At 36.4% G+C, this 14,581-nt stretch overlaps 1 protein-coding gene across 3 annotated transcripts in view; it reads right to left on the bottom strand.

Annotated features, from left to right (window-relative positions):
- The window catches only part of LOC139689366 (TGF-beta-activated kinase 1 and MAP3K7-binding protein 3-like), a 132,426-nt gene that overhangs the window by 22,673 nt on the left and 95,172 nt on the right, over positions 1 to 14,581 (bottom strand). For all 3 annotated transcript variants that reach the window (XM_071586447.1, XM_071586445.1, XM_071586448.1), the window contains 2 exons: positions 4,056 to 4,152; positions 2,570 to 2,674 (listed from right to left, as the gene is read on the bottom strand). In XM_071586447.1, the coding sequence (XP_071442548.1) occupies positions 2,570 to 2,674; positions 4,056 to 4,152 (202 nt within the window). The remainder of the gene's footprint in view (positions 1 to 2,569; positions 2,675 to 4,055; positions 4,153 to 14,581) is intronic.

Genomic DNA, 14,581 nt, shown 5'->3' with positions numbered 1-14,581 from the left:
CTCCTTGTCCACCTTACTCTTTCCATCCTTCACCCTTTTGGGTTTAGGCACTTGCGTGTTTTCCATTGGGGATTCTTTCGGTATCTCCGTCTGCGTGGCGATGGTACACTTTACACATGGCGTGGTTGCAACGGAAGCAAAGGACCGGGAGAAAGTTGGGGCGATTAGCGCCCTGTATTTTCTCCTCGCTTCCGCATATGGGATTTTTTCCAGTGTTTTTATCTCCATGACTTTCCTCTCTTCTTTTATCTTCGGGCAATCACGAGAGTACACTGGGTGTGTACCCTCGCAATTGACACAAAGAGGTTCCGAAGAGCACTCTTTATCCTCGTGCGCGTCTTTGCCACAGCGCGGGCAGGTGGCCTTGCCCTCGCAGCGCGACGCGACATGGCCGAACCGTTGGCATTTGAAACAACGCACGGGATTTGGGATGAATGGCCTCACTGGTACCGATTCATAGCCCACAAACACCTTGTCGGGTAGTCTATCACGCGCAAACGTCAAGATCACGGAGGTGCTGTTTACGTTTTCTCCGTTGCGCCTTGTGGTGAGTCGACGACAATCAGTCACTCCCTGAGAGAACATTTCTCTCTTGATTTCTTCGATGTCCACGTATAGGAGGTCGTAGTGACTGATGACTCCCCGACAGGTGTTAAGAGTGCGGTGCACCTCCACCTTAATCGGAATGTCATGGAGCATTCCCATAGCAAGCAGTTTTTCACTTTGTGTATCGTTCAGGGTCTCTATAAGAAGTGTACCATCCCGGAGCTTCTTCACGCTCTTTGGGTCCCCAGGCACAATCTGTGACAACACTCTGCGAATTAAGAAAGGAGAAACCTTTTTCAAGGTTTCACCTTCCTTTATGCACGACATAATTAAATAGCGCTTACATGCGCCAATACACTTTTCTCCCCCGCCGGTGTCCGGACGGGATCTTTTTAGTGGTGGAAAGTGTTTTTCCTCCATAATAATTAATAATTCGTCCCTCGGCCTCCCCACCCACCACGGAGCCACACATTTGGGACGCCACTCCGCCAAACCGGAGCGGTCGCCAGGGCTAACTCGAGGGATATAGCGCTTCTGGAGTGGTTGTCTGTTTCGGGGTGGATCTTCGGTGCAAGGGCCCACCAAAACCCTTACATCTCCGACCTCCCTACGCAGACCCCCACAACCTTGGCACTCGCCACCGGAGCGAAAACGCGACGGAAGCCGATTGACCGGGAGTGGCTAGCTCCCGGCCTCCCGTTTACGCGAAATCCGGGGCCGAAGAGGGATATCGCTCTCCGGTCCATGCAGGGCATCCGAAACCCTGCTGGGAACCAGAAAGATCACCCTCCAGGATCCCCTTCTCTCCCTTACGGGTCTCCAGGCACGGCAAACACCTGGGCGGATCGCAGGCCAGATGGTATGGCCGCTCACAGACAGTGGATCCACAGCACTGTCCGGACGCATCCCTTGCTGGCTTGGGGTTTGTTTTCGGGGTTTTCTCCCCGCCCTTTTAGTCGCCTCTTACGACAAGCAGGGACTCTGCGGGAGTATTCTCTAACCCCCTACCCGCAGGAGGGTCCAAACTGGAATTTGTAAAATCAAGTCCCTGCTTGTTTACCATTTAGATAATCCATGAGCCTTCAAGAAGTGTTAAGTCCAAAACAGCAGGCTAAATGAAATGTGGAGGTCAAGGGAAACTTTTTCATCATACTATGCATATGAGGCATCACCTTAAAAGGCAATGGTGATGCATGCCATAAATTTTTTTAACGATCATTGTGAGTTGCATTTTTACCAAATTTTGAAGCATCAGCAAAAACAAATGTCTCTTTACAGCTTTCTAGTAAAAAGGAATTAGGAATGTATCATCATTAATTAACAATTTATTTCAATTCTTTTTTGCTTTTCAAATAGAGTTTGCATTTCCACTGGCTTTATTCTTTGATACAAAAAAGGTGAACATGATCCATGATTCTAAACAATGTACACATAATAATTTTCTCTGAATAAACCTAGTACATAATTCCTTTCTTCAGCATGGAATGCGTTATTGTATTTTACATTACTTTAGGTGCAAACATTTTGTTTCCGTAAACAAGTGTTTCCCTTTACAAGAGAGATTGCAAAATGGATTATGGTCATATTATGAGGTTCCGCTGTACTTTTCTTTTAACCGTTTAGCCACAAACTCTAGAGGTATCCATCACAAGAATATTAACATACAAAGGTAAATGTTGTATTTACTCATTAAAGATTTTCTAATGAAAACCACTGAACAAAATATATACCCATTGTAATTTTTCTTGCCTTGGGAAATTCACAGGTATACCACTTCTACCCATGAGGATGACATGATAACCAAGGGAAGGGTGTCTCCCACTGGGAGACACCCTTCCCTTGAAAACTGTGTATATATTTCCTTGGCCATTCATTGCAAACTATACCAAATATAGCCTAAGCAAGCATTTAGTCATCGTACCTGAACTCATATAAAACTTCATTGGCATTTGAAAGTGTTTCGTAGAATAAACTATTAAAATAATTAATATCTCATGCACAGAGTAAGCAATGATTTACTTACCTTGAGCCTCATGGTGTTGAGCAGCAGGTTGATGCAGAAGGACTGAGCCATGCTGGCCGGTATATATATTTTTATAAAACTCTTCGTCAGTTTCACCAAGAGGCACTATAAAAACAGGATACAAAGTTTTATGAAATATTTTTATTCATAATAATGGGAAGAATGTGTTTTCGTAACTTCTTAAATACTAAACAAAACTGCAGCAATTACAAAGTTTAAAAACCATTGATTGATTTTTACACTCAGAAATTATTGTATTGTAATGCACATTAGGGGATGACTCTGTTAAAAGTTACTGTTGCTACCACAGTTTCTTAAAATTTGTAACATGTAAAACTCCTTATTGTTAAAAGTTGGCTTCAACCTCGTAGGCTGTGCTGCAGCAAGCATGACTATGAATACAAGTGGCATTGAATGTGTGGTATTTTGCCATTGCATCTTTGAATTAACATAAAAGTAATCATTGAGATCATCGACATACCATAACTCTATCATCATATCTGACAGCAATATCTGCCATCACCCTACTCTGCCAGATTTAATGTTTTTGTTTAAGCTATTCAACAATTCTAGTGGTAGCAGTATTTAGGGGAGGCGACCAACAGCGCCATTAGGGATGGACAGGAAAGGATGAAGGGTAGAGAGAAACCCAGCATTGGCATTAGCCTACTCTTAGCAAAAGGTGCCATGGGGTCCGCAGCTTAATATCCCATATGACGGATGGCGTACTCACTTCAGTGCCTTTCACAAAGCACCTCAAGTAGTGATCGGGATACCACTTTTCTGAATATCTTGCACCACCAGGTTTCGAACTAGAACAATTCTATCAATAGCTTTAATATGATATAGAGCTAATATATCATGACTCAAAAATTTATTAGAAACATTAGCCTGTAATTAAATTTGCAATCAGTATTTTTACGGGACAGCTTTATGCCAGTAAATTTTTCTCTCTTACCCTAAAGCTGTTTGAAGTATGCAGCTGTAAGTTGACTAATTTATAATTCCAAATATGATGCTAAATAGAGTAAATAAAAAATAAAAATAAAATGAAATTATCACTTTTTCATAACTTTTACATATTAATTTGCAGGATACAGCAAAATAATCAAACACTATCTTTATTGTACTAGTATTTAACCTGCTTTGCAAAGCAATAATATTTATTGTAGTGAATACTGGTGATGGAAAGATAAGCCAGGGACCATTTTTGCACAAAAAGTAGGCATGGAGAGAATTGCTGCCTGACAGTTGGAAGCCAAATTGTGTACAATTATTTGGTAAGAAAATAATCAAGAATTAATTACATTAAATTCTGAGTAAATCATCCAAGAATTGAGCAATGCAAGAAAAGCAAAACTACAATAAATTTTATCTATAATGCAATAATTCTAGAAATACTTTTTGCCTTAACTAAGAAAAGTATTCGCTATAATAATTCTTAAGTAATACAAAACTTCTATGAATTATCTGAACAATGGCTCACCTTGAATATCAGAATTGAGGTCCACTTCCTGTGTCATCTTTTTACACTCCTCCTGAAGGATTTGTATTTCTTGTCGCAGGGCATGGACCTTTTGGATCTGAAATTTTAAGCAATATTTTTTGGTCAGAAATTTCATTGTCTTTAAAACAAATGGTGATTAATAAATCATTCAATGACAACACTAATCCATTAAAAAAGTTTAAATCTTTAACAAGTCAGCTGATTGGATTTCAACAATGAATTTCAAAATGGATAGACATGACATTTTAGAGTCCTTAAAAACATGACTCTAAGTCTATCCCTGGAGTAACGTATAACTTCCACAAAATATAGGCTACAAATGGTAAATATGAAAATATATGAGTTAACCCTTCCCAAATATAAAGCTATTTATGACTGCTTACAATCAATCAATTGATGTGCTTGCTTATAAGCTATCAGTCAAGTTAAACCCAAGAACATGTTTTTGATACCAAGTAAAGGGGTCAAATCATTAACTATTTAAGATATTAAAAAGTGTTGGAAATAATCACACTTGCTTCCCTCATTTTTCCATTTTGAAGGAATCTGTCCTGCTGTTTCCTATTCCCCACTGTTCTTTATGCTATATACAGATTTCTTATCAGACTTCTTTCTGTCTTGTCTACTCCTATTTTTTCTCTTGACAATTGCAATAATTTTCCCAAATTACGGAGTCCAGTGCCTTCTCTATAACAATAAAGCACACTCTTACACTCCTCCCTTTTCCTAAATATCTTTCTGCTATTCATCATCTTACTGTTCCAAATGTGTCTCTTGTACCCAATTTCTTATAAAAGAGCTCCTCTGCCACCAAGTAAAGGGGTCAAACTGCATGAAAAACTTTTCAGGCACTCATGCAAAATAACTATGCATGCCTCACTAAAGGTTTTTATTACGTTTGTTCTTGTTTTATTGGCAATCAAATGGAAGTTACTTTAAGTAGAGCACTCATACTTGTGCCTTCATGGTAAGTTACGGTAGAACGGTAGTATACATGATCATTGGATTTCACTGAGTTAGCATGGCTGTATTATAATCACAGTTTAAAAAAACTCAACTCATTTCTAACGTTTTAAAATTTTATCCAACTTTAATTTTATGTTCTCATGAACATATGGTTTCAGCAATAGAATTTGTTAAAAAATTTCACCTAACGTCAATTTACAGGTTGTATTTTTATGTAAAATTTTAGGGAAATCTATATCTCTTTCCAGGAATGTTTTGGAGGATCCAGTCAAAATGACAAAGCTCAGAAAAAGTGCATTTAACTTCAGCAGATACTAATTTGCTGCCTGGTAAAATGCAATGCACTCCTCATCACATTTGTTTCTCCAAAACTGCTAATATGAAACTAACAAAATCTAAGCCTTTGATGTGAGAAAATGATTATTTTCCTTTCTCCTAAAATCTGCAGTAATTGAAAGAGTCCCCAACCTTATTACAATCACTGAGATTTACTCCCTCACAATTATACATATAATTCTCAAATAGGTTCACCTATCCACAGAAGAACAACATATAAGGCTTTCCAATAATTTTATTAGAGAAAGATTTCATGACTGTAGGGCACACATCAAGAGAAATTAAATGTCTTCAATGGTCTAAACATCTCAATGAATCTTTTAATAGCTGGAAATAAACTGAGCTACCTTGTCTTTGAAAGATTTACAAGGTCTTTACAAATTACATTAAAAAGTTCGCAACATTCTTTAAGGTAGGCAACATATACAAGGGTAATTTGAAAGGCTCTTGGAATCACCACCATATGTCAGCCCTAGCAAAATGAGTTTCCCGTGTGGTAGTAGGTAATCCTTTCTGAGTAAACACGTAACGCGTAAGTGCTCTGGGATGAGATCTGTGGGGCAGACACCCCTCTGTTGTTGTCCACGTGTTGTGATTTGTGAGGATGGAAAAAATTGAGATTCAAGCAGTGATTAAATACGAGGGTCATCCGGAAAGTAGTACCCGTTCGTGCCGCATGAAGTGCTGACGACGCGAGTAGCCGCTGGACGAGGTCAGATAGCTTCAGTGGCTTGTCTGCCTTCTCTGAGCCAAGTTGCGTGACGCTAGCATTGCCTGTGTTGTTTCTGTGATTGTTTACAATGTTTAAAAAAATTGAGAACGCCGCCAGTTGTGAAGTGAGGGCAGTGATTAAATTCCTCAATGCAAGAAACGTTCGCCCATGTGATATTCATCGCCAATTAAAGGAGGTGTATGGAGACAATGTAATGGACGAGTCGTCTGTTCGGCGGTGGTGTCGCAACTTCAACATGGGGAGGGGGAACACACACGACGATGAGCGTTCGGGGAGACCGTCTGTCATTACAGACCAACTGGTGAGCTCAGTTGACGAATTCGTGAGGAACGATCGGCGCGTCACAATTGATGACATCTGTGAGCATTTTCCCAATGTTTCTCGAACAATTGTTCATGAAATTGTTAAACACCATCTGCATTATGCAAAAATTTGTGCAAGATGGGTCCCTCGCGTATCTCAATGAGCTGGCGGCGAAGGACTATGCAGCAGGAATACAGAAACTTGTCACACGTTATGACAAATGCCTTAATTTGCTTGGAGATTATGTTGAGAAGTAGTTTAAAGTATCCTCTTTCAAATAAAATTTTTTATGTTTGTTAATATTTACTTTTGTGTCTTTATTTCACGAACGGGTACTACTTTCCGGATGACCCTCGTACTTCATAAAGGAAGGCAAAGGAAATCCATGCCTACTTTTAGAACATTCTGAGGAACTTAACTGTTGCCATGTTGACGAATAAGTTCAAGTTTGGTCAGGGCAACTTAGATGATGATCAGCAAAGTGGTCGGCCAAAATGTGCCACAACCCCAGATATTATTACAAAAGTGCATTAAATGGTCATGGAGAATCGACCACTGAAAGTGTGAGAAATCACTGAAGCTGTAAGGTTGTCATCTGAATGGGCATATCACATTTTAACAGTGGAATTGAATATGAGAAAATTATCTGCTAGATGGGTGTTGTAAGTCTTGCCACAGGATCAAAAACATATCAGCATGGAATTTTCCAAACAATTTTTGACTAGTTTTAAGAGCAATCAACAAGATTTTCTGTGCTGATATGTCACCACAGATGAAACTTAGGTCCTTGACTATAACCCATAGATAAAACAGCAGTGGCACAATGTTGATTCACCACCATCAAAGAAAGTAAAGGCAATATGGTCAACTGGAAAGGTGATGGCTTCAGTTTTTTGGGATGCAAAAGAGATTCTGCTGATAGATAATCATCCCACTGGTCAAACAATTACAGGAAAATACTACACTAACCTCTGGACAGCCTAACAGCAAAAGATAAACAAAAAAAGTCCAGGTTTGGCAAGGAAGAAAGTCATCTTTCATCAAGACAATGCATGCCTACGCACAAGTGTCATTGCCACAGCAAAAATACGTAAATTAAGATACAAATTGTTGCAACACCAGCCTTATTTGCCGGATTTGGCTGCCTCCGATTTCCATATCTTTCCCAAGCTCAAATTTTCCTCAATTGTCAGAGATTCCCTTCAAACAAAGAACAAACAGCCAAAGTAGATGGGTATTTTGCTGGCCTGAGGTAATCTAATTTTCGAGATGAGATTAAGACATTGGAAAATCGCTGAACCAAGTGCATTAGTGCACAGAGAGTACCAAGAGACTACATTGAAAATTTAAAAAGTTCCACTGAGGTAAGTCGTTTATTTCTATTTCATTCCGAGAACTTTTCTAACTACCCTTGTTCAGTACATATCAATAAATATTAATCAACTCTTTCAATTCTTATACATCAACAATGACACTGTAAATAGCAGTTTCTATAGCATGTGGAGAGGATGTGTGAGTTAACTACTATTATTGGTAGATTAAGTTTACTTTCTAGTTTTCTAAAAACATCATTTTCTCTCTTAACTCTATAGCCCCCAAAATTAGTAGCAGTATTATCACCTAATACACTTATCTTAAATTTCACTCTGAACACATGAGTTTTGAAGATAATAATAATGTAGTAGCAACAGTTTGTTGTTTATTCAGTGGTTTATAAGAAACTTCGCACCCAGAAAACCATACATAAAATTAGCTGAGAGTGTCCTAAGTATGTATTGCCCAGAATTCAGCCTGGGATCTTTCTGTTAGCAGCTACTACAGCAACACTACCATGCAACAATTTCTCCCTCTAGAAGCTTAAACACTTTGAAATGAGGAAAGGCAAACACTGTGGTCAAGCCCTCTTTCTTAAATTATCAATGCATCAAAATAACACTATTTACAGAGAGTATATAAAGCATGAAAGAAGGAGTGAAAGAGAACTGGCACATTTTATCATTATCACTTTATTTTACCTGCCTCAAGGGGATGAAGAGATAATAATTTAAGCCAGTTAACAACACTTTAGAAGGATAATAATGAACTAGATTCATTATCAGTGCACCTCATGGGCAGATATTCCTTATTTATCAGTGAATATGACACTCCTTCAAATTAATGTAAGTTACCAAACAAGTTTTATCAATATTGATAAACATACAGGGTAACATCAGCAATAATATACGAGGGTCATCCGGAAAGTAGTACCCGTTCGTGCCGCATGAAGTGCTGATGACGCGAGTAGCCGCTGGACGAGGTCAGATAGCTTCAGTGGCTTGTCTGCCTTCTCTGAGCCAAGTTGCGTGACGCTAGCATTGCCTGTGTTGTTTCTGTGATTGTTTACAATGTTTAAAAAAATTGAGAACGCCGCCAGTTGTGAAGTGAGGGCAGTGATTAAATTCCTCAATGCAAGAAACGTTCGCCCATGTGATATTCATCGCCAATTAAAGGAGGTGTATGGAGACAATGTAATGGACGAGTCGTCTGTTCGGCGGTGGTGTCGCAACTTCAACATGGGGAGGGGGAACACACACGACGATGAGCGTTCGGGGAGACCGTCTGTCATTACAGACCAACTGGTGAGCTCAGTTGACGAATTCGTGAGGAACGATCGGCGCGTCACAATTGATGACATCTGTGAGCATTTTCCCAATGTTTCTCGAACAATTGTTCATGAAATTGTTAAACACCATCTGCATTATGCAAAAATTTGTGCAAGATGGGTCCCTCGCGTATCTCAATGAGCTGGCGGCGAAGGACTATGCAGCAGGAATACAGAAACTTGTCACACGTTATGACAAATGCCTTAATTTGCTTGGAGATTATGTTGAGAAGTAGTTTAAAGTATCCTCTTTCAAATAAAATTTTTTATGTTTGTTAATATTTACTTTTGTGTCTTTATTTCACGAACGGGTACTACTTTCCGGATGACCCTCGTACTTTTAACAAAAAGTTAACCATAATGTTTTGATAATAAAAAATGCATTGAGTCATTCTTTTGGGAATTAATGTAACAAAAGTTCACCATGAATTAAACCCTTAAACAATCCAATAGTACTTTATTGGGATTCCAGGGTCATGCTAACCACCAGAAGGGCCAGGAGAGCAGAAAAATATATTCTTAATAACTCAACTATTTATTCACATAGGTAAGAGCAAATAAAAATTTAAAGGGAAGGAAAATGCCAACACAGATTTTTTATTCATTGTTACTTTCCCTTACCCCACCACTGCATTCTCAGGAACACCATTTTCTCAAAGCACATCACTAAAAATTAAAACCAGTGACAGACTCCACCTAAATAATAATGTCCCTCATTTCACAGGTGCAATAGGAGCTATCACCAAAATTACTAGCAGAAATGTATTTAGTGCATCTAAGGGATATTATAATTGTAAAAAAATTACAAACAATAAGGTAAGGTAATCCATGCTACCAAATGCAACCTTCATCCTTAAAACTTTATTCTAAGTAAGAGGCAAAGTGTAAGCACAGTTACTATGGTGACACTTTGCCTCTTACCCAGGCATGTAGCACAAATAGACTATAAGAATTGCATAAATTACAAAGGAAGCCATATCTCTATCCGTAATTTCATGTTTTGTAAAACATTTATCAAGCCAAAAAAACTTTGTGAAGAAATAAACTTGTCCAGATACTAATGGTTAGATTTCATGAAGATTAGGTTAATTACTCTGACACACACAGAGTAAATAATTACAACATAAATCACCTTAACATAGTATAGCTAATACTAAAAACAAAAAAATAATGATGATATATAAATAATTGCTAACAATTTTTTTTTCAAAAATAATATTTCAGGGTCATCTATAACTAAAACTTAAACATACTTGACTATAGATATTGTGCCATATTTCCTGGCCCATAAGACGCACAGTTTAGGACTTTTTCAGGTTAGACTTTACCAAAAATATTTGGATCAGATAAAAAAATTAATCACAATACTTTAATTTTATCATTTAATATGAATAAACTGGAATTTTTACATAAAAACTTAGCAGCTTTATCAGCTTTTATTCATTGTAGAATCTCAGAAATTCATAATCACTGATGATAAGCCATTTCCTCAGTTATTTTCACTTTCCTTTTCACAATGCCTTCATCACTTTAATCTAGCAGATTGCTAATTCCACAATTTCAAAAAGACATTATGATAGTCTCACTCTTTTTGATAGGAGTTGTTCAGCTAATCACAAAAACAAGAAATTAAAGTATTATTTACAAAATGCTTCGAGGCTTTGAAGAAAGCTCATTTTGAAACTTCCAGCTTTGACATCGATATTACTTAACCACCACAAGCATGAAAGAGGATTTTTAACGTATCAAGCAAGTTAAAATAAAAAAAGGATCAATAGCGTATATGGAAACTACACTATGGGTTGATTTAAACCACAGTTTTCTGTTTTTGAACTTTAACAATTACTTGTACAAAACACCTAATGAGTAATTGTCACCGTTAACTCAATTACTCCCCATCGCTCAAAATAAGTAAAATAAAATGAGCTACAGAAATGTCTCCACATAAGAATTTGGCTATGTTACATACAGTATTACCTCCACATTTTAGGAGAAAATTTCTAAACTAATTTGGCAAGAGGTTTAAACTGTAATCTAAGATGAACATTTTACTAAACATGGTCAAAGTCAAGAAATCCATTCATTATGTGCTAACAATTTAATTATTAACCTTAGACTGGAGATTATAATTCAGTTGCACATAAATAACATCAGAATGTGAAGAATGAGATAAAATTACATAACTTGTGAGGCCAGACATGTAAAGAAATATAATATCAAAGGTAAAAATGTGACATGAAATTAAAAATGCTATTCTTCCATAAGGCCCATAACAACTGAAAACAGAGAACTAAAATAATTTATGACAGAATATTAATGTCTGAAATTAAGAAAATGCCTGACCTTTGGGAAGGATTGGACTAAAGATACTTCCCCTCCCCTCAAATTACTTAAGTTTAATGATTTGTTCCTACTTCTACCTTCAAATATTTGCATCTTCCAATATGCAATGAAAGTATACAAAATTAATTTAACACCACATGCTTTGCCAAATATATTCGCATTTTGCCAAAAAAAGGAACTCAAGTGCACAATGTAATTATTTGAGGCCTATTTTTTTGGATACTTTTAACACTGGTGAGTAGTTTGAAGAGGCAGACAAATGCCAACTACAGACAATTGATTATTAATATGGAAATACTTATGACATGAGAGGACTAAATTGATATTCCCTCATATCATTACTTCCTTTATTATATGACTGACCACAACATAATGGAGGCTTCTAACCAAAAATATATTTCCTTCCTATTATTTGTATTTATTGTCCTAAATTTTAGATCAAATTATCCAAAGTAAGAATAATTTCATTTCAATATACAAATGAAGCAAACTACACTGACTTTTTTATCATATTTTACTTTTGTCTTATTTAACTTTTCTTTGATATATTGAGATCTCAATACAGAAATAGCACTGTACCCTGCAAACCTCACCACTACTTTCAGCTTAACAAAAGCCATGATAGAAAAGGTCAAGATTCAACCAATTTCAAGATAATTATGGTCAATTGCTCAAATTCATTCCCTTTAGCCATGCTGAATGCACTGGTTATTATGAAAAAATATTGAAACCCATGCAACAGACAATAGCTCTATTATCTCTATAAATGATATTCTGAAAAATTGATCTATCTTAGGGCCTTAGAAAACTTTATATTGAATAAATTAGGATTCACATAATAACTAAGATCAATTTCACAATGAAAATGCAGTGGATGTAAAATCCACTTCTGAGGCTTAAAGTTCACTTTCTGGAACCTTTCAAATACGAAATGTCATCATATAAAAAAGTTTGAAAAAGAGCTGCATAGGTAAGCTTGGTTTCTCAATGAAACATGCAACCCTTCAAGATAATTTATATTTTGTCATTAAAACTTCAAAGGTAGTTTTCACAGCACATACTTCAAATTTTTAGGACTTTAAGTTCCAAAAAGAATATTACTCATTCAATGTCAATTAATATATAATATTACATTATATAAACTAGAAGCTGCATCAATCATTAGTGTTTGTAGAGTTGTGTGAGGGATATAGGGCACATAAAAGTATAGGAAAATAAGGTATAGCATTTTAGAATGAGCAGTAATTGTTTTTTTTACGGGAGCGACTGACAGCTGAAGCCATTTGTGCCATTAGGGATGGACAGGTGAGGATGAAGGGAGGAGAGAAACCCAGCATTGGTATTAGCCTGCTCTAAACGAAAAGCATCAAGGGGTCCGCATCTTAACATCCCATCCAACAGATGCTGTACTCACTCAAAAGTGCCCTCAACAAAGGAACCTTGAGTAGGGTTCGGGATACCAATGAAAAATATCTGCCACTGCCAGGGTTTCATCCCGGACCCTCAGGATGAGAAGCCAAGTACATTAGCCACCACGTTTTAGAATGAATAATTACTTTCAGATAGACAATGAATTAGAAAACTCAAATTTTTAAGGGTCATTTTTAGGGACACATTTCCTCCTAAGAAAATATTTCATCATGAATAATCATCCTAATATTAATCTTCTGGCAAGCCATCACGAAGAGTTATTAAAATGACATTTTGTGCATGTAACCATTAGATTTGGCTGATAGTTAAAGTTATTCAGTGCTTAACTAGGTTATGCCATGATAGATAGTAAAGCCTACAAAAAATGGAAAGTGAGACATGAGTGACTGAGGAAGTTACCTCAGATAACAAATATCTCCCATACAATATGACTAAAAGCTGCATTAAGTTTTGAATCAGCATGAACAATACAATTGCATTGCAGATAACACTTCTGAGGCATAATAGTGATATAACCTAAAGCTCTAAAAGAAACTTAGCACAACTGAACAACTCTAACATTTCCTCATGCTAAGGCATAAATGTTTTAGAACATGAACATGTAGATGCATTCATAAAAATTGGAACATCTTACTTAGAACATTTTAATAAGACATATGGCATACTGGATTGATTAATCTAATAAGCAAATTTACCTGAGAACAATGCGAAAGAATAATAATCTACACTACTTGATTCCAGTCATTCATTTAATTATTTATTTATTTACTTATTAGAGCTTAGAGTTGATACATATAATATTATTTACAGACTCCTTTTGGCTTCTTTTAAAACAATTTCTGACTAAATCACAAAATTTAAGAGCTAATTCATGGTGAAAAATATTTAATATTATACATTTAAAAAATACTATTACTTTCAAACATGTACATTTCAGGATAAATTAAGTTTACAAATACTAAGAACTGAAGGAACATATCATTTTGATGCACCAGTATAAATAAATTGGTAATGAGTATAAACTAAATAGCAGGGGGCGGAATAAATAATTTTTGGATATTAATGTTACCAAAGATCCATCTTATTTGGACAAGCACCACCCTACCAAAGCAACAATTCATTGCAATCCCTATATGCATTCATCAACATGTATGTATACCCAATAATATGAAGTCTAATACCCAGATTATCCTACACACCAGTGACCTACATTTTTGAGGTAAACCCTAAAAAATTTGAGTGAATGGCATAGAAAAGTGTACCGCTGCTCACTCTATGCAACACAAAATATCAGTCTAGTATATATTATCAAATAAATTTCCTTCTCTCAATCGTATGGAAAATTATCAAATATACAAATGAACATATATTTAATGTATATTTCTCCATATGACAAGAAGCATGCATTTAATTTTCCACTTCATAGTATTTCAATATAACTCAATCCAATATATCCAATGCATTATTATTGAATAATTTGGCTATCATTCTTAAGTGCCTAATTTAAAAAAATATATTATTAGATGAAAAATGTAAGCATATTTCTTACAACTATGGAACTGCTCCGGCATGTAATATAAGTTAGCATATGTTTTTCTCCTCCTTAATCACTCTGTTTTTGCCTGCCCTCCATCAATAATTGAAGATTAAGTACAAGATAGATTCCATCACAGTTATAGCAATTCCAAGAGATCATTTGTCAGGTTCCAAAAGTAAATAAGCATGTTCAACTGAAATACTGGTGCAATTTAA

The sequence above is a fragment of the Hetaerina americana genome, unplaced genomic scaffold, assembly GCF_022747635.1.
Source record: "Hetaerina americana unplaced genomic scaffold, ioHetAmer1.1.p SCAF_225, whole genome shotgun sequence".
NCBI lineage: Eukaryota > Metazoa > Arthropoda > Insecta > Odonata > Calopterygidae > Hetaerina > Hetaerina americana.
The sequence above is the reverse complement of the archived record's forward strand: the minus strand, read 5'-3'. Positions and strand labels throughout refer to the sequence as shown.